The sequence below is a fragment of the Trichechus manatus genome, unplaced genomic scaffold (genome assembly GCF_000243295.1).
Source record: "Trichechus manatus latirostris isolate Lorelei unplaced genomic scaffold, TriManLat1.0 scaffold00168, whole genome shotgun sequence".
Taxonomy (NCBI): Eukaryota; Metazoa; Chordata; class Mammalia; order Sirenia; family Trichechidae; genus Trichechus; species Trichechus manatus.
In genome coordinates, this window is record NW_004444104.1 from 1,288,683 (window position 1) to 1,307,779 (window position 19,097).

At 40.2% G+C, this 19,097-nt stretch overlaps 1 protein-coding gene across 1 annotated transcript in view; it reads left to right on the forward strand.

The window, feature by feature from the left end:
* The window catches only part of TNFRSF19 (TNF receptor superfamily member 19), a 75,304-nt gene extending 56,814 nt beyond the window's left edge, over positions 1 to 18,490 (forward strand). The window contains exons 5-8 of the mRNA XM_004386577.1: positions 13,919 to 14,083; positions 14,751 to 14,876; positions 17,111 to 17,213; positions 18,055 to 18,490. Of these exons, the coding sequence (XP_004386634.1) occupies positions 13,919 to 14,083; positions 14,751 to 14,876; positions 17,111 to 17,213; positions 18,055 to 18,490 (830 nt within the window). The remainder of the gene's footprint in view (positions 1 to 13,918; positions 14,084 to 14,750; positions 14,877 to 17,110; positions 17,214 to 18,054) is intronic.
* The last annotated feature ends 607 nt before the right edge of the window (positions 18,491 to 19,097 follow it).

Consider the following 19,097-nt stretch of genomic DNA (forward strand, 5'->3'; position numbering starts at 1 on the left):
ATGTCATAAAACAGCATGTGTGCTACTGTTACATGAGAAACTATTTGTTCTGTAAGCCTTTACCTGAAGTACAATAAAATATTAAAAAAAAAGAGATTGACTCAAGATACACCATATTCCTGCCTCATTAACGTATAAACATAACCTAATCCTCATTGACATAATCTGCCCATTAACATAAAAAATACAACCAATTCACAAATGGGATTATAACCACAGGCAGAGGTTAGGATTTACAACACATATTTTTGGGGAAAACAATTCGATCCATAACATTCCACACTTTGGTCCCCAAAAATTCATGTCTTTGCCACATGTAAAACACATTGACTCCATCACATCATCGCAAAAGTCTTAAATCAACTCCAAGTCCAAAATCTCATCTTCTAAATTATCTAGATCAAATATGGGTGAGACATTAGGTATATTCCATCCTGGGGCAAAATTCTTCTGTCTGTGAACCTGTGAAATCTAGACTACAAGTTATCTGTTCCAAAGTACAATGGTGTAACAGGCACAAGGCAGACATTTCTATTACAAAGGGGAGAAATTGGAGGGAAATAAGGGATAACAGGCAGTAAGCAAGTAAAAAAGCCAGCAGAACAAATTACATTAACTCTCAATGTTTGAAAATAATTCATTCTTCTCTGAGACCATCTAGGCAATAGCCATGCCCTCTATACTTTGGATATTGTGCATGCCCTCTGTATCCTAGGTGGAGGCCCCTCAGCCTTGATCTTCAACTCTGTCTTCCAGGCCCACTGGGATGGTAACTCTGCTCTCTTGGCTTTGGACAGCCCCATTCTGCTAATCCATCTGAGTGACGACCCCACTCCCTAGACCTGGCAGACCTCGTTCTTCTGCCCCTTGGGCATAGTAGCCTCACCCCCTCAGCTTTGGGCAGTGTCCCCAGCCCCCTGCCATACCTTAACGGCAGCCCCACACTCCAGGACCAAGGTGGCGAAGATCCAGCTCTTTGAAACCTAGGAGGCTGTGGCTCAACCCTTTGAAATCCTGGAGACTGTGGCCCCACCCTTTGTAACCGAGAAGGCCCTGCTTCTGGTGCCCTTTCCAACAGTTCTGCCAGTCTCTGTGCCAGGGATGGTCCTTTTTTTTTCTTGGAGGACAACAGATGTAACATCTTTGGCCTGATTCCTGCCTGTAGAATTCTAAGAGGCAGAGAGCACTCTTTCCTTTCATTTTTTCTCTGTCCCCTTCAGTCTAAGCTGATGGATTTTCCTGTGGTAATTGGTTAAATCGATCAGCCACAGGCTTAATCTCTTTAACCGAAGATTGTGTAGCAACATCCTTGGTGAACATTCTAGGACCTATGTCCTTAATTTGTACAACAGAATTTTCCAAATCTTTAAGTTCTGTTTTCATTTTGTGCAGTTCATTTTTTTTTTTTTTTTACATTTTTTTTTTAATTGTACTTCAGGTGAAGGTTTACAGAACAAATAGTTTCTCATGAAACAGTAGTACACATATTGTTTTATGACACTGGTTAACAACCCCATGACATGTCAACCCTCTCCCTTCTCGACCTTTTTTTCTTCCTTTGGTGAAAATATACATAGCCAAAGATACACCATTTCAAAAATTTCTGCATACACAGTTCAGTGACATCGACTATGCTCTTCCAATTGTGCTGCTATCCTCACTTTAGATGAATGTTTACAGAACAAAATAGTTTCTCATTAAACAGTTAGTACACATGTTGCCCTATGACAATGGTCAACGACCTCACAACACATCAACACTATCCTTACTCAACCTTGGGTTCCCCATCACCAGCTCTTCTGTCCCCTTTGTGCAGTTCATTTTTAGGTCCATCTCTTTCCTCTCAAATTTTACTATAACTGGCAATGAGAAACCACATGGCCGCTTTAAGATCTTGCTTAGAAATCTCATCAGCCAGGTATCTAAGTTCATCAATTACAAGTTTTACCTTCCACCAAATATTTGAACATAATTCAGACAAGTTCTTTGCAACCGCATAAAAAGCATCGCCCTTCCTCCATTGTCTAATCACATGTTCGTTGTTTTCTTTTGAAACCTCACCAGAAGTATATTTACTGTCCACATTTCTAGTAACACTCTGTTGCTGGCACCGTATGTATTCTCTAAGATGGTAGAGACTTTCTCTATAGCTCTCCTCACTTCCTTCTGAGCCCTCACCAGAATTGCCTTTAATGTCCATAATTCTACCAACAGTCTCTTCAAGGCAGTCTAGGCTTTTACTGTTAGGCACCTTAAAACTCTTCCAGCATGTACCCATTGCCCAATTCCAAAACCACTTCTACATTTTAGGTACCTGTTACAGCAGCACCCCACTCGTCTAGTTCTAAATTCTGTCTTGGTTATCTAATGCTGCTATAACAGAAATACCACAGGTGAGTGGCTTTAACAAACAGAAATTTATTTTCTCACAATTTAGGAGGCTAGGAGTCTGAATTCTGGGCACTGACTCTAGGGGAAGGCTTTGTCTCTCTGTCAGCTCAGAGGAAGGTCCTTGTCTGTTTGAGCTTCTGCTTCTGGGCGATCTTCATGTGGCTTGGCATCTCTCTTCCCCCATTTCTGCTTCTGTTACTTTCTTGGTTCGTCTCTTTTATAGCTCAAAAGAGGTTGACTCAAGATATACCCTAATCATTCCTCATTAACATAACAAACACAACCCATTCACAAATGGGATTATAACCACCGGCAGAGGTTAGGATTTACAACGCACATTTCTAGACGACACAATTCAATCCATAACACACACACACACATATCCACCACTCATCTGTCCGTTTGTCATACTGTAGTGGCTTGTGTGTTTCTTTGATGCTGGTAGCTATGACACCGGTATTTCAAATAACAACAGTGTCACCCATGTGGACAGGTTTCAGCAGAGCTTCCAGACTAAGACAGACTAGGAAGAAGAACCTGGCATTCTACTTCTAAACAAATCAGCCAGTGAAAACTTTATGAATGGCTGTAAAATATTGTCTGATACTGCTGGAAGATGAGCCCCTCTATTTGGAATGCATTCAAAATACAACTGGGGAACAGCTGCCTCCTCAAAGTAGATTCGACCCTAATGATGTTGATGGAGTAAAGCTTTTGCGACCTTCACTTGCTGATGTGACATGACTCAAAATAAGAAGAAATAGCTGCAAACATCCATTAATAATTGGAACCTGGAAAGTACACAGTATGAATCTAGGAAAATTGGAAGTCATCAAAAATGAAATGGAACACATAAAGATCAATATCCTAGGCATTTGCTGAAATGGACTGGTATTGACCATTTTGAATTGGACAATCATATGGTCTACTATGCCAGGAATGACAAATTGAAGAAGAATGGTGTCACATTCATCATCAAAAAAAAATTTCAAGATCTATTCTGAAGTACAATGATGTCAGTGATAGAATAATATCCATACGCCTACGAAAAAGTTAATAAGACTGTTATTCATATAATAGTGCATCTGTGGAAAGAAACAATGAAGAAGCTCATCAGTCAGAACAAGACCAGGGACCAGCTGTGAACAGACCATCAATTGCTCATACGCAAATTAAAGCTGAAATTTAAGAAATTCAAAACTAGTCCACAAGAGCCAAAATATGACCTTGAGTATATCACACCTGAATTTAGACACCATCTCAAAAATAAATTTGACGCATTTAACACTAATGACTGAAGACCAGACAAGTTGTGGGATGACATCAAGGACATCATACATGAAGAATGCAAAAGGTCATTAAAAAGACAGGAAAGAAAGAAAAGACTAAAATGGATGTCAGAAGAGACTCTGAAACTTGCTCTTGAATGTAGAGTAGCTTAAGTGAATGAAAGAAGTGATGAAGTAAAAAAGCTGAACTAAAGATTTCAAAGGCAGTTCAAGAAGACAAAGTAAAGTATTATGATGAAATGTGCAAAGACCTGGAGTTAGAAAACCAAAAGGGAAGAACACGCTTGGCATTTCTCAAAGTTGAAAGAACTGAAAAAAAATTCAAGTCTCAAGCTGTAGTATTGAAGGAGTCTATGAGCAAAATATTGGAGGACGCAGGAATCATCAAAAGCAGATGGAAAGAATATACAGAGTCACTGTACCAAAAAGAATTGGTCAATGTTCAGCCATTTCAGGAGATAGCATATGGTTAAGAACTGATGGTATTAAAGGAAGAAGTCCAAACTGCACTAAAAGCTTTGGCGAAAAACTGGGCTCCAGGAATTGATGGAATACCAACTGAGATGTTTCAACAAATGATGCAGTGCTGGGAGCACTCACTCATCTATGCCAAGAAATTTGGAAGGCAGCCACCTGGCCAACTGACTGGAAGAGATCCATATTTGTGCCCATCCCAAAGAATGGTAATCCAACTAAATGCAGGAATTATTGAACAGTATCATTAATATCACACGCAAGTAAAATTTTGCTGAAAATAATTGAAAAATGGTTGCAGCAGTACATCAGCAGGTAACTGCCAGAAATTTAAACCAGATTCAGAAGAGATCGTGGAATGAGGAATGTCATTGCCAATGTTTGATGGATCTTGGCTAAAAGCAGAGAATACCAGAAAGATGTTTATCTGTGCTTTATTGACTATGCAAAGGCATTTGACTGTGTAGATCATAACAAATTATGGATAACATTGAGAAGAATGAGTATTCCATAACATTTAATTGTGCTCGTGTGGAACCCGTACATAGACTAAGAGGCAGTTGTTCAAACAGAACAAGAGGATACTGCATGGTTTAAAATCAGGAAAGGTGTGTGTCAGGGTTGTATCCTTTCACCATACTTATTCAATCTGTATGCTGAGCAACTAATCCCAGAACTGGACTATATGAAAAAGAACGTGGCATCAAGATTGGAGGAAGACTAATTAACAACCTGTAGTAGGCAAATGACACAACCTTGCTTGCTGAAAGTGAAGAGGACTTGAAGCATTTACAGATGAAGATTAGGCTACAGCCTTCAGTATGGATTACACCTCAACACAAAGAAAATAAAAATCCTTACAACTGGACCAATAAGCGATATATCATGATAAACAGAGAAGAGATTGAAGTTGTTAAGGATTTCATTTTACTTGGATCCACAATCAACGCCCATGGAAGCAACAGTCAAGAAATCAAACAACATGTTTCATTGGGCAAATCTGCTGCAAAAGACCTCCTTAAAATGTTCAAAAGCAAAGATGTTACTTTGAGGACTAAGGTGCACCTAACTCAAGCTATGGTGTTTTCAGTTGCCCTATGTGCGTGGGAAAGCTGGACAATGAATAAGAAAGACTGAAGAAGAATTGATGCCTTTGAATTATGGTGTTGGCAAAGAGTATTGAATATACGATTGACTGCCAGAAGAATGAACAAATGTGTCTTGGAAGTAATACAACCAAAATGCTCCTTAGAAACGAGGATGATGAGAGTTCATCTCATGTACTTTGAACGTTATCAGGAGGGACCAGTCCCTGGAGAAGGACATCATGCTTCGTTAAGTAGAAGGTGAATGAAAAAGAGGAAGACCTTCAACAAGATGGATTGACACAGTAACTGAAACAATGGACTCAAACCTAACAACAATTGTGAGAATGGCGCCGGACCGGGCAGTGTTTCGTCTGTTGTTCATAGGGTCACTGTGAGTCAGAACTGACTCAACAGCACCTAACAACAACAAATGTATATATTTGACATACAGTAACTCAAATAAGATTCTTTTTGCTGAGTCTCTGTGGAATCCTAGTTAAAATTAACAAGAGAAGGCTAAAATTTCTCTTCATACTCATTCTGAATAAGTCATTCTCAATAATCCTCAAGCTTTGGTATTGATATATCTGAGCAATCCTTGTTCTTTCATTCATAATCAAATTAACATTAGATAAAGTAAGTGCATGCAAATAAAACTGTCATTTGCTGCCAGCTATTTCAACGGTATTGTCACCAGTTGCATAGCCAAGCCCATGGAAGGATGTTGTTATTATTGTTAGGTACCATCAAGTTGATTCCGACTCATAGTGACCCTATGTGACAGAGAAGAACTACCCCATAGGGTTTTCTTGGCTGTAATCTTTACTGGAGCAGATTGTCAAGTCTTTCTCCCACAGAGCAGCTGGGTGGGTTCAAGGAAACTGAGGTTCAAGCTAAGGCCTCATTTGTGGCCAGATGTGGAAAGTGGTGAGAGCAGGTTTTGAAGATCAGTTTCCTTCCTCCCAAACCAGGTCTCCCTGAATGGGCCCTTTGTTACAGAAAATAAATAGAAAGCAGAGCTCTAGTTATACAAAGGAGGTGAACCTGAAAAACCCAGGCCAAACAGAGTGTGGGAGGGACACTTCCATCGCTTTCTGTTCACATCCTCTTTCCTTTCTCTCTACTGTCCCCTTCCAGGCCAGGTCACCTGCTCCTGCTCAGTGATACCCAGTCGTTGCCCAGCATGTCCTCTGGCAGCACGCCTTCTCAGAGTGTCTCTTGGTCAGACACCAAGATCCACAGTGAGGCAGAGGCCCTGAGTGTCTGTTAGGACGGACCAGCCCATGTGGAACTAGTTTCCATGGGCAGCTCTGCCGTAAAGAGAGTCCTGCGATCTCTCTGTGGCCTGGTTGACTTCTCCCTGCAGAAATGAGCATGGTCTTGGCATAAACAGGCATGAGCTACATTTTGCTTGTAGCTACCTGGCAGAATGTTTGGCTCCCTCAGAAGCTGCATTCATCTATGGAGCAGCTGGTCTACTGGAAAGGATCAAGAGGCTGTATTCTGGTTCTCAATCTGCCTCTACTTTGCTGTGTTATCTTGAGCAGGTTACTCAAAGCCTTGGCTTTCTCAGCTATCAAATGAGGGTCATCAGTGTTTTACCACATTACCAAGTTTTTAAAAAAACTGGTTGCCATTAATTCCAACTCATGGCGACCCCCTGAGTGTCAGAGTAGAACTGTGCTCCATAGGTTTTTTTTGTTAATAGTAATAAGTAGTAGTCGTCGTCGTACAGATAGCCCCCAACTTATAATGTATTCGAGTTACAACAAACCATACTTATAACCATCAGTATATCTGGAATATTGCATCTTCCTGAGAGGAAGTTATGCAAAAATGCATGCAGAGGATTTGGGAAAAATTGCTGAGTTATGTGAACACGCTCTAAGCATTTGTTCAGGGTAATATGATGGAAGAGGTCGGTGGGAAAATCGTCCATACAGCAAGAACATTGAATTTAGAACTTGATATTGATGTGGAACAGCTCATAGATCATGAAGAAGGGGACTAGACAGATCAGGACTTAATGGATTTTGAAGAGGAAAGAAGTGCTGAAGAAGATAGAAATAATGAAGAAGAGGAAGAAGAGAATTTGTCAAAAAAAATTACAATAAAATGATTAGCTGGAGATTTTTCTGAACTAAATCAGGGTCTTCAGTTGCTTGAAAACATGGACCCAAATGCTGATCGCTTTGCTAAAGTCAGTAGGCAAATTCCGGAAGCAATGAGATGTTATTGGGAAATGTATGAAGAAAAAAAGAAAAGGACCATACAGACAACACTCACCAATTTTCTGACTAGAAATGCCATCCCCATTCCCAGGGATAATCAGATGATCCAGAATCTTCCACAAGTGGAGTTATTACTGCAACTGAGAAAATGCCAATGTCATCCAACTCTTCGTCACTATCAGAGTAAATTTTTTTGATTTGTGAATTTTTTATGTACGTATGTATTAAAATATATCTGTAAGTTTATATGTAATGTTTCCAACCTCTGAAGACAAATAAAGATCAGATTTATAAAGATACTGATAATAAAAGGCAATAATGATGAAAACTAAAAAAATGAGTTATTCGATTTACATCAGAACCAACTTATGACGAAGTTGCTGGAACAGAACCCCGTCATAAGTCAGCGACTACCTGTACTGTAAAAGTATAGATAGCACCACACTTGCCAATTCAACATTTTTCACATTACATCAATCATGTGCAACCATCACCTACATCCTTTGCCAAATTTCCCATCCCCATAAACAAAAACTCAATGCTTCCTAAACAATAATTCCCACTCCATAGGGTTTTACATGGCTGATGTTTCAGAAGTAGATCACCAGGTCTTTCTCCCAGTGTTCCCCTGGGTGGACTTGAACCTCCAGCCTTTTGGTTAGCAGCCGAGTGAGTTAATTGTTTGAACCACCTGGGGACTCCACCGAGTTATTAGAAGGATGAACTCACTGGAGTGTGTTAGCCATGTACATATGTACAAATTAGGGAGGATGAACTCATTGGAGTGTGTTAGCCATGTGCATAGGTACAAAAGCAAAGGGAAGTCAACAGACGCAAGTGTCCACATTGACAGTCAACTCTGTGGCCTGCCAATGAGTAATTGATTTGTAATATCTGAGGTGTTCCCACTTCTACAACTTTTCCATGGCTAGCCAGAGTCCAGCACGGCACTGATGGGAATCCATGCACTGATTTTGTGGATGCACACGTCTCTCTGATGTGTCTCTCCCTTACATCCTGAAGTGCATTAGGGGGTGAGAGGTGAGAAAGCATCTCTGCAGTTTAGATTTCTGTACCTCTGCACACTGCAAAGAGGATAAAAATCGGCTTTATTTTTTAAAAAGTGCCAACTTTGCTGATCACTTCTATTTTCTTTGATTCAAATGCTTACTCAATCTATATGATGACTTGTAAGATGTCTTATTCATAACAGATAATTCAGCACGTGGTTGTTCAAGTGAGTTGAACTCCTAAGGAAATGTATACTCTAAATTTGAAGCTATGTAATATAATATGAAATTTAAGCTAAGGAAACAGTTCTTCCTCTGAAGTAAACTGCCAAAATGTAGTGCTGAGATGACAGTGGAATTCAATAATTGGCCAGGGTAAGAGTTGCCTTTGCATGCTGGGAAAGTTAAAACTTTCCAAAGAATGTGAGTATTCCTATTCCAGATTCTTCAGAAGTACTATTAGAATCCTAATAAGGTATGAGTAAAATTCCTTGCAGGCATTCAATATGCCTAGTGAACTACGACAGGGAATTTAGTCAAGGCATGTAGGTAGAAAGAATCTTTAATCTCAATATCATTGCAGCAGCCACAGATCAGGAAAACAATACTTTTTTACTTTGTAGTAGATAAGTCATTTTCTGAGGAATTGATAAGTCATTTTCTGAGGAATTCTCAGTAAAGCAACTTCTCAGTTAACCAGAATTTAATACAGTACGAACCATTTCATATAGCTAATATCAAATCCCGCCCCTTTTTTTACTGCTCAAGTCAAAAATAATTATAGAAATACAGGCTTTTATCCAGAATTTATGTGAATAAGTTTCTGGAAATGCTCTAAAATCAAATGATATTCAGCCCAATCTCCCATAGTTTCCATATTTATGTCTATATTGGTGGCGCAAATGGTTTACACTCAACTACTAACCTAGAGGCTGTAGGTGCAAACCCACCCAATGGCTCTGTGGAAGAAAGGCCTGGCAATTTGCTTCTGTAAAGATTACAGCCAAGAATGGAGGTGTTCTACTCTAACACATGGAGTCACCATGAGCTGCAATCGACTCAAGGGTAATGGGCTTGGTTTTGGGTTTTTTTTTTTTCCCTGTATATGAGAATTAAAGCTAAGAATAATGAACCCGTTTCCTGTAAAAAGGATTATGTTCTCTGTAAAAAGGGTATTGTTTGTACACATAAACAAGAAACAAGAATGTTTCCCATGAGGACTCTCTGAGAGGAATGTCTGAGTTAACCAGATACCTTTTTTTAATACAGGTATCAGAGAGTTGGAAGATAAAATTCTTATCTTTCTTGTTCATCCTCATATGCTACTTTTTGGGGAAATGTATAGAGAAGAGGCATATTGGATGTGTTTTGCTTTAAATTTGATGTTAATATGACAATTAAATTATCACTGAAATTACATTGTAAGTACCCTACCTCAGAAAGATATGCGTTAAACAAGACTTCTGCGATTGGCTTGAGGGAAATAAATCCTGAGTCCCAAGCCATCAAAAACTGGGAATTTTAACCAGTTTATAATTTGGAAGACAGCTACCTGGCCAACTGACTGGAAGAGATCCATATTTGTACCCATTTCAAAGAAAGATGATCCAACAGAATACAGAAATTATCAAACAATATGATATATATCACACGTAAGTAAAATTTTGCTGAAGATCATTCAAAAGCGGTTGCTGCAGTTCGACAGGGAACTGCCAGAAATTCAAGCCAGATTCTGAAGAGGACGGTGGAACAAGGGATATCATTGCTGATGTCAAATGGATCATGACTGAAAGAAGAGAATACAAGAAAGATGTATACCTGTGTTTCATTGACTATGCAAAGGCGTTCGACTGTGTGGATCATAACAAATTATGGATAACATTGCAAAGAGTAGGAATTCCAGAACACTTATCTGTGCTCATTAAGGAGCATGTACTTAGACCAAGAGGCAGTCTTTCAGATCAGACAGAACAAGGGGATTCTATATAGTTTAAAATCAAGAAAAGTGTGGGTCAAGGTTGTATCCTTTCACCATACTTATTCAATCTGTATGCTGAGCAAATAATCCAAGAAGCTGGACTATATGAAGAAGAACTTGGCATCAGGTCTGGAGGAAGACTCATTAACAACTTGTGATACTCAGATGACACAGCCTTACTTGCTGAAAGTGAAAAGGACTTAAAGCACTTACTGATGAAAATCAAAGACTACAGACTTCAGTATGGATTATACCTCAACACTAAGAAAACAATAGTTCTCAAAACTGGACCAATAAGCAAAATCATGATAAATGGAAAAAAGATTGCGGTTGTCAAAGATTTCATTTTACTTGGATCCACAATCAACACCCATGGAAGCAGCAGTCAAGAAATCAAAGGATGCATTTGCATTAGGCAAATCTGCTGCAAAAGACCTCTTTCAAGTGTGAAAAAGCAAAGATGTCACATTAAGGACTAAGGTACGCCTGACCCAAGCCATGATGTTTTCAATTGTCTCATATGCATGTGAAAGCTGGACAACGAATAAGGAAGGCTGAAGAATTGATGCCTTTGAATTATGGTGTTGGGGAAGAATATTGAATATACCGTGGACTGCCAAAAAAACGAGCAAATCTGTCTTGGAAGTACAGCCAGAATGCTCATTAGAAGGTAGAATGGCAAGACTTCATTTCACATACTTTAGATATGTTATCAGGAGGGACCAGTCCCTGGAGAAGGACATCATGCTTGGTAAAGTAGAGGATCAACAAAAAAGAGGAAAACCATCAACGACATGAATTGACACAGTGGCTGCAACAATGGGCTCAAGCATAATGATTGTGAGGATGGCGCAGGACCAGGAACTGTTGTTTCGTTGTGTTTTGCATAGAGTCGCCGTGAGTCGAAACAGACTTGATGGCACCTAACAAAAACAACGTAAGTTGGGGACAGTTCCTTTTGTGTTAAGGCAAGTAAGTTGACTAACACATTTTGGGAAGGTTTTGAACAATAAGAATTAAAATTAAAGGACTCTATCATAATCCTGAAAGGAGCCCTGGTAGCACAGTAGTTAAGTGCTCGGCTGCTAACCGAAAGGTCGGCAGTTCAAACCCACCAGCCGCTCCGTGGGAGAAAGATTTGGCAGTTGGCTTCCGTAAAGATTTACAGCCTTGAAAGCCCTACAGAGCAGTTCTACTCTGTCCTATAAGGTCAGTATGAGTTGGGATCAATTCAACAGCAACGTGTTTTTTTTTTTGTTTTGTTTTGTTTTTATCAGCTAATGACTTTATCTTAACTAAACAGTTACAACATAGTTAGGAACTCAGCTCTTCAACTCAAATCATGTGTAATGCCTCATTTTGATGACAGCTGTTGCTAAAGCCCGATAGAGTAGGGCTGGGTTGTTTGGCTGAAAGAAAGTTAAGGAAACTGTTCTCACTCTGAAGTAAACAGCATTTCTCACAGACATCAATGCGATAGCAGTGTTCCACAGCTTCACCATTTGGTCCCAGTAGATACTGCTTACATTTCCCAGTCACTTCCCTACACAGTGCAGCTTGATTTTGCACTTGCATAGGGCATACATTCCCATTCAGTTATTTGTCAGTGTTTGTACAGCTGCGCCTGTGTTCATACCTCCTTTTGTGAACTTGTCCATTGATAGACTTGCAGATTTTAATCTGTACTGGGTTAAAGATGTCACTTAATTTACTGTGTAAAGAAATTAACATTTAATATGGGCTATTTGGTTATTACAACAATATTTCTCTAGAGCTATAAGTGATACAATATATTTTATAAATATTAAACATGTTTACAAATAAATGTCCTACAAAATATGTGATTGGATTAAGATTCTCATTTATTCAAGCCCAAGGCATATAGTTTATGTGCCTTCCCAGGGGCAACAGGGAACTTTTATCACTGTGGTTCAGAATCATTGCACCTACAAGTGTCAACTCGCTTTCCAAGATGATAGGCAGGGCAGGTTCCTGCTCTCCTGTTTGTGTGATTCAATAATATTAACCCAAAAGCTTTTCTTGTTGTTCTTGCCATATAGTGGAGGCAGATCTTATTTTGGGGTGGAGGTACAGTCAGGGATAAGGAGAAAGGCACCAGATAACAAGTCAGTGCATTTAGGTGCCATGTTGCACAAATGCCGATACAAGTCTGTAATCTGTAGAGCTGCAGCATTCAGTACGATAACCACTAGCCCCATGTGGCTATTGAGCACTGGAAGTGTGGCTTGTCCAAACTGAGATGTGCTATGAGTGTAAAATCATACCAGATTTTGCAATTGTAGTAAGAAATAATGTAAACTATCTCATTAATAATTTTTATATTGATTGCATATTGCAATGATAATACTTTAGATATGCTGAGTTAAGTAAAATACGTTAAGTTTAATTTAGCTGTTTCTTTTTATTTTTATTTTTTAATGTAGCTACTAAAAGCCAAAATGAAACCCGTTGCCATTGAGTCGATTCTGACTCATGGCAACCACATATTTTACAGAGTAGAACTGCTCCATAGAGTTTTCTTGGCTGTAATTTTTATGGAAGCAAATCACCAGGCCTTTCTTCCGAGGCACCACTGGGCAGACTTGAACCGCTGACCTTTAGGTTAACAGCTGAGCACAAACTATTTGCACCACCCAAGGACCTTTCTTACATGGTGCTGTCCTCTAAAACAGCATCTTTATCTTGGCTTTCTTATCTCATTATTAGGCCTGCCTCTCCACATTATAACAACAATGTAAGCCTTTTCTCCAAAGCTTAGATGCTTTTCAGTCACATAACAGCTAAAGCTTTCAAAAATGATTGCTGCCTCAGAAACTGGGGAACTGCTAGGTCAGGAATGATCCAACTTCTTGTTTTTCCCAAAGTTACCAAAGAAAGCATCTCTTAGTTCAGTCTGGTTAAAAATGTAGACAGTCTAATTCCAATTAAGTAAAAAATATTAAGTGCCTACTATGTGCTAGACACTGATCACGTACTGGAGGCACAAAGGTGGAGATGGCCAATCCCCAGCTCTCAGAGTTCTGGCCGAGTAGGCCTCAAGGCAAGTTACTGCAACACAGTGTGTTAAGGCCTGTGTGTCCATAAGCCTGGCTATCTGCCCCCATAAAGATTACAGCCTAGAAGACCCTGTGGGGCAGTGCTCCTCTGTAACACATGGGGTCGCTATGATTTGGAATCCAGCATGGGTTTGCTTTTTCATTGGATCCGTAGTGTTGAGGGAACAGAAAAGTGCCACATCCACCACATTTTAGGGTGGATGTTGCATTAAACAGATCTCCTAAGAGGAGAAGTGTTTAAGCCATCTTAAATGACTAACTCTTTTTCTTGGTTTTTATTTATATTGCATGAAGGCCATTGCTAATGGTGACCATCAGCTTTGGTCCATGCATTCGCCTCTACTGGCATGTTTTGCTGATTCCCTCCCTGTGGTTTGCAGGTACCACCAAGGTCAACCTGGTGAAGATCCCATCCACAGCTTCCAGCCCACGGGACACAGCCCTGGCGGCCGTGATCTGCAGTGCCCTGGCCACCGTCTTGCTGGCCCTGCTCATTCTCTGCGTGATCTATTGTAAGAGACAGTTTATGGAGAAGAAACCCAGCTGTAAGTTTTGCACTCTGTATATTTCTTAGTGAAATGGGTTTGTCATCATTGTCGCTCAAGTGTTCTACAAGAAACATGATTAAAATTAGAGTCTGTGAGCTGTTGAAGGAAGAGAGCACGTGGGAAAGTAAACCTCACTGTCTTCTTCACAGTCTCAAAGGCACTGAAGGCACAACAGGACTTTATAAAGATAACAAAAAGGCTGCGATGTTCCAGTGGCACTAGATAAAAATAAAATCTTTCTAAACTCTGGCAACATACCAGTTTATGTGCAGTCAGCTCTCACTCTACCCATGTGCATCAGGGTAGAACTGTGCTCCGCAGGGTTTTCGGTGACTGATTTTTCAGAAGTGGATTGCCAGGACTTTATTCTGAGGTGCCTTTGGGTAGACTCTAACCTCCAACCTTTCAGATAGCAGCTGAGCATATTAAGCATTTACACCACCCAGGGACTCTTCTGGGAGCGTAAGTACCCTAATTTTGAATTTTCTTAATTATTTTCATATTTGTGCTTCAATGTGAGAAGAAATAATAAAAAATTTAAATGGTAGCCGTCTTTTTCTGTAAATATGCAAAAGCTAGAGTGGTGGGGGTCTGTATTGTGATGTTAATGACTCTCTTTTCTAAAGGAACAGAGTCCACTGATAGAATGCTCTGCCTTCTGTAGGGTCTCTCAGATCACAGAACATCCAGTACAGCGGGTCCGAGCTGTCCTGTTTTGACCAACCTGGGCTCAATGAGTGTGCTCACCGAGCATGCTGCCAGTGTCACCGGGACGCCGCTCAGGCCTGTGGTAAGCTCAGGCGGGGAGGGGCTGTTTAGAGGAGCAAGAGGAACTCAGAAATGGAAGCCACAAAGAAGTCCTCATATTCTTCTCACAGCTATTCAGATTCTGTTAATTGTCCCAATAATGTCCTTGATAGCAAAAGAAAATCTCAGATAAAACTGCATTTGATTGTCAAGTGTCTTTGGTCTCTTTTAATCTAGAAGGGGTCTTGAGTCTTTCTTTGTTCATGACACTGATGTTTGTGAAGAGTACAGGCTAGTAATTTTGTAGAATGACCCTCAGTTTAGGTTTGTCTGACATTTTTTCACGACTTGATATGGGAATCCCACGGAAGTAATGCTGTGTCCTTCTCAGAGCACCATGTCAGGAGTTATAGCGTGGCCAGTTGTCCCATTGCTGGTCAGCTTGACTCTGGTCATTTTGTTAAGGTGATGTCTGCTAGGTTTCTCCACTATAAACCATTGTTCTTCCCTTCGTAATTGATATGGGTCTTTTAGGGAGCTCCTTGGAGACCATGCAAATATCCTGTTACTCCTCAAACTTTCACCCATTACTGTTAGCACCCATTTGTAATTGTGGCCTGCATCAATTATTGCAATGAGGCATTCCATCATTCCTTCTACATTTTTTAGTTGGCTTTCTGTGGAAAGGAAGAGTTTTCCTTCTTCCTCATTTATTCATCTACTTTTATTAATGTGGACTCTATTCAATGGGTTGTAATCCTTTTCTATCAGTATTTATTTTGAGGCTCAAATTCTCCTAGGTTTGGCCAGTGGAAGTCCCTTCAAGCTGCTCATGTGCCATTTTGACACATCCCTGTTATTCTTTTAGCACTTTCTTATTTTCTAACACAATAAGCAGCTCCAAGCCCACCTTGTGCTTTCCCTGCCCGAGCTCTAGAATCGGCCATTTGACAAAGAATGGCACTGCCTTTTGCTTTTAAATCATTTTGAAATGTTCCCTGGTGAGCGTGACACATGTTTGCTGAGTTAGTTGGGAATGGATGCAGGAGCAGTCACCGTGGTCATCGTACAGTATATTCAGATGGTGCCAGGTGAAGGCCGTGGTGCGGAAGATGAGGTATATGACAAGTGGTCGTCCTGTTTAACACTGGTTTGCAGTTACATCTCAGTATTTAACGTTGATTTTTAAGAAGGGAAATGCTCACTTAATAATTTTTTTTTCTGTTTATAGAATTAAGAGATATTTCTCATGGGAAACATACACACAAACATATACGTACCTATAAATATCTAATTTTTTCAAGTCTTTTGTTTTTCTCCATGTATATGTGTATCTTTGTATGTTTTAGTGTATATAGTTTTATAAAATCAGAATTATATCTATATATGTATATATATAGCTATATATAGTTTTAGATAGGTAGGTAGATAAATACACAAGGGGAGAGAGAGAGAATTAGAGAAGTCTAGAAGCTATTCACCCAAATGTGGATGGTGTTTCCAGGTTATAGGATTGAGAAAGTTCTTTTTTTTTAAATTTCTTATCTGTATCTATTTTTAAATTTTTTTTGTAATAAGCTTGTATTGTCTTTGTAAGAAAAAAATGTATACTACTGCAGTAAACATAATGGTTTGCAAAGCTGTGCGCACACATCTAGTTATTCCTTAAGTTACATTCCCAGCAGTAAACGGTGTGTGTGTGTGTGTGTGTGTGTGTGTGTGTGCATGTTTGTGTGTGTGAGTCTGAGTGTGTGTGAGTATGTGCATGAATGTGTGTTTGCGTGTGAGTGTACGTGTAGCGTATGTGAGTGTGTGTGGTGTGTATGTTTGTGTGTGGTGTATGAGTGGTTGTACGAGTGTGCGTATGTGTGGTGTGTGAGTGTGTGTGGTTATAAGTGTGTGTGAGAATGTGTATGTTTTGTGTGTGTGGTGATTGTGCGTGGGTGTGCACGTGAATATGTGTGGTTAGTGCGTGTGTGTGGTGCGTGTTGGACTAAAGGTTTGGAACAGTTGCTGGTTTATGTTCTGTATTCTAGACCACTCCACAGAAACATCTTGCCATCTCTGCCATCAGCAGCAGCACATGAGAGCCATATCACATGGGCTCTCACAGACGCCATTGTTATTTTTCATCATTTTTTTAAGAGGAGAAAAAAATTAAACCTCCTTCCCTCCAAAAAAGTCACCAAAGGGGAATAGCTAACTCTTCAAGAAGAGTGTGTTGAGCTGCTATTAAAGAGAAAGTTCCTAAAGACAAGCATGTGTTGGCTTCCCCAGGGCCCGTCCACTTGGTTCCGTCCCTGTGCTGTGATGAGGCCCGCAGCTTGGGCCGGGCGGCCCTCGGCTGCACTGTGCATTCCAAGGCTGCGCTCCATGAGAGGTAACTTTCTTGTTTCAGTCGCTATAACTTCATGTTCCCTTGTGGAAACGTACATTCTCCCAGTCTTGGAAACCCTATGAGGCAAGTCTACTCTGTCCTGTAAGGTCTCTGAGTCAGAATCAACTCATAGGGACCTTAGAGGACAGAGTAGAACTGAGCATAGGGTGTCCTAGGCTGTGATCTTTACGGAAGCTGACTGCCACATCTTTTGTCCAAGGAACAGCTGGTGGATTTGAACTGCCCACCTTTTAGTCAGTAGCCAAGCGCTTAACTGCTGCGCCACCATGGCTCTTTGTACATTCTCCTAGTTTACCAATTTTCACGTGAAACTATGGGGACATCACTGCATTGATGATGATTTTTAAAAAAAATATTATTAGTGACATTTTAGATTTTGGAGGAGGGATTGGCAAGAATAAAGGTTGCTAATATCTAATGTAACATTCTTTACACCCTACTCCCCATTAATGTTATTTTTGCCTTATATTCGTGATATGTTTCACCTCTGTCATCAGTAAGTAATTTTTAACATACCATGTACTCATAGAATGTTAGACCACCAATCACGGGAACTTAGTTATGATGCAGAAAATGTTTTAGTGAAATGTTTTGGATTAAGTGTAACTATATAATTATTAGAAATGAGTATAAAAATCAGTGTTAAAGTAAATTAAATAACTTAGCTTATTGTACTAAGGCACGTTTGTAACAACAGAAAGCACTAGAATCCTGACCTTGAAAATTCCTATTTTATCTAGAAGACTTATAGATACACTGCTGCTTTCTAGTGTTGTTTTTCTTCTCCATACAGTATTTAAAGACATCTTAAAAATGTGTTCAGGACTGCAGGTTCCATGGGGGAGATGATGCCGACCTTCTTCGGGTCCCTGTCCCGGTCTGTCGGTGGTGAATTTTCTGATGCCTGGCCTCTGATGCAAAGCTCCGTTTGTGGTGACAACGTCTCTTTTTGTGAATCTTATCCTGAACTCACTGGAGAAGATATTAATGCCCTCAATCCAGAAAATGAAAACTCAACATCTTTGGATTCAAATAATAGTCAGGATTTGGTCAGTGGAGCTATTCCAATTCAAACTCATTCTGAAAACATTACAGAAATTAGTGATGTATCGAGACACAGCAGTGCATTGACAGACCCAGCCCTAACTCAGGATACACTACCTACTAGACATCAGCGAGATCAAGAGAGTGAAGGTGTCCTTAACCCAGCCACTCCCACTTCCCTCCAGGTAAGGCAGGGACTGACGGGTTTATGGTAGACCACAGGGAACAGAAGTGTGCTCCACCCAGGGGGAACCCGCTGAAAAGGTTTTTCTGCAGTATTATTGTTGTTGTTAGCCGCCATTGGCTCAGCCCCCTATGCGTGGTGACCCCGCGCACAACAGAAGGAAATGTTGCCCGGTCCTCACCATCCCCATGATCAGTTGCAGAGCGGACCATTGTAATCCATAGGGTTTTCACTGGCTGATTTTCAGAAGCAGATTGCCAAGCCTTTCTTCCTAGTCTGCCTTAGTCTGGAAACTCCGCTGAAACCTATTCAGCATCGTAGCAACACAGAAGCCACCACTGATAGATGCATTGGTGAGGACTCAAACCTAGGTCTCCTGCATGAAAGTTGAGAATTCTGCCACTGAACCACAACTGTCCCCTTTTTTTTTTTGCAGTATATAAAAAATTAAAATAAAATAAAAACATTGCCCTGAAGTCAATCTCAACTCATAGTGACCCTATAGGACTGAGTAGAACTGCCCCATATGTTTTCCAAGGCTATAATATTTACATGAGGAGACTGCTACATCTTTGTCCCATCGAGCAGCTGGTGAGTTCAAACTGCCAGCCTTTCAGGTAGCAGTCAAGCATTTAACC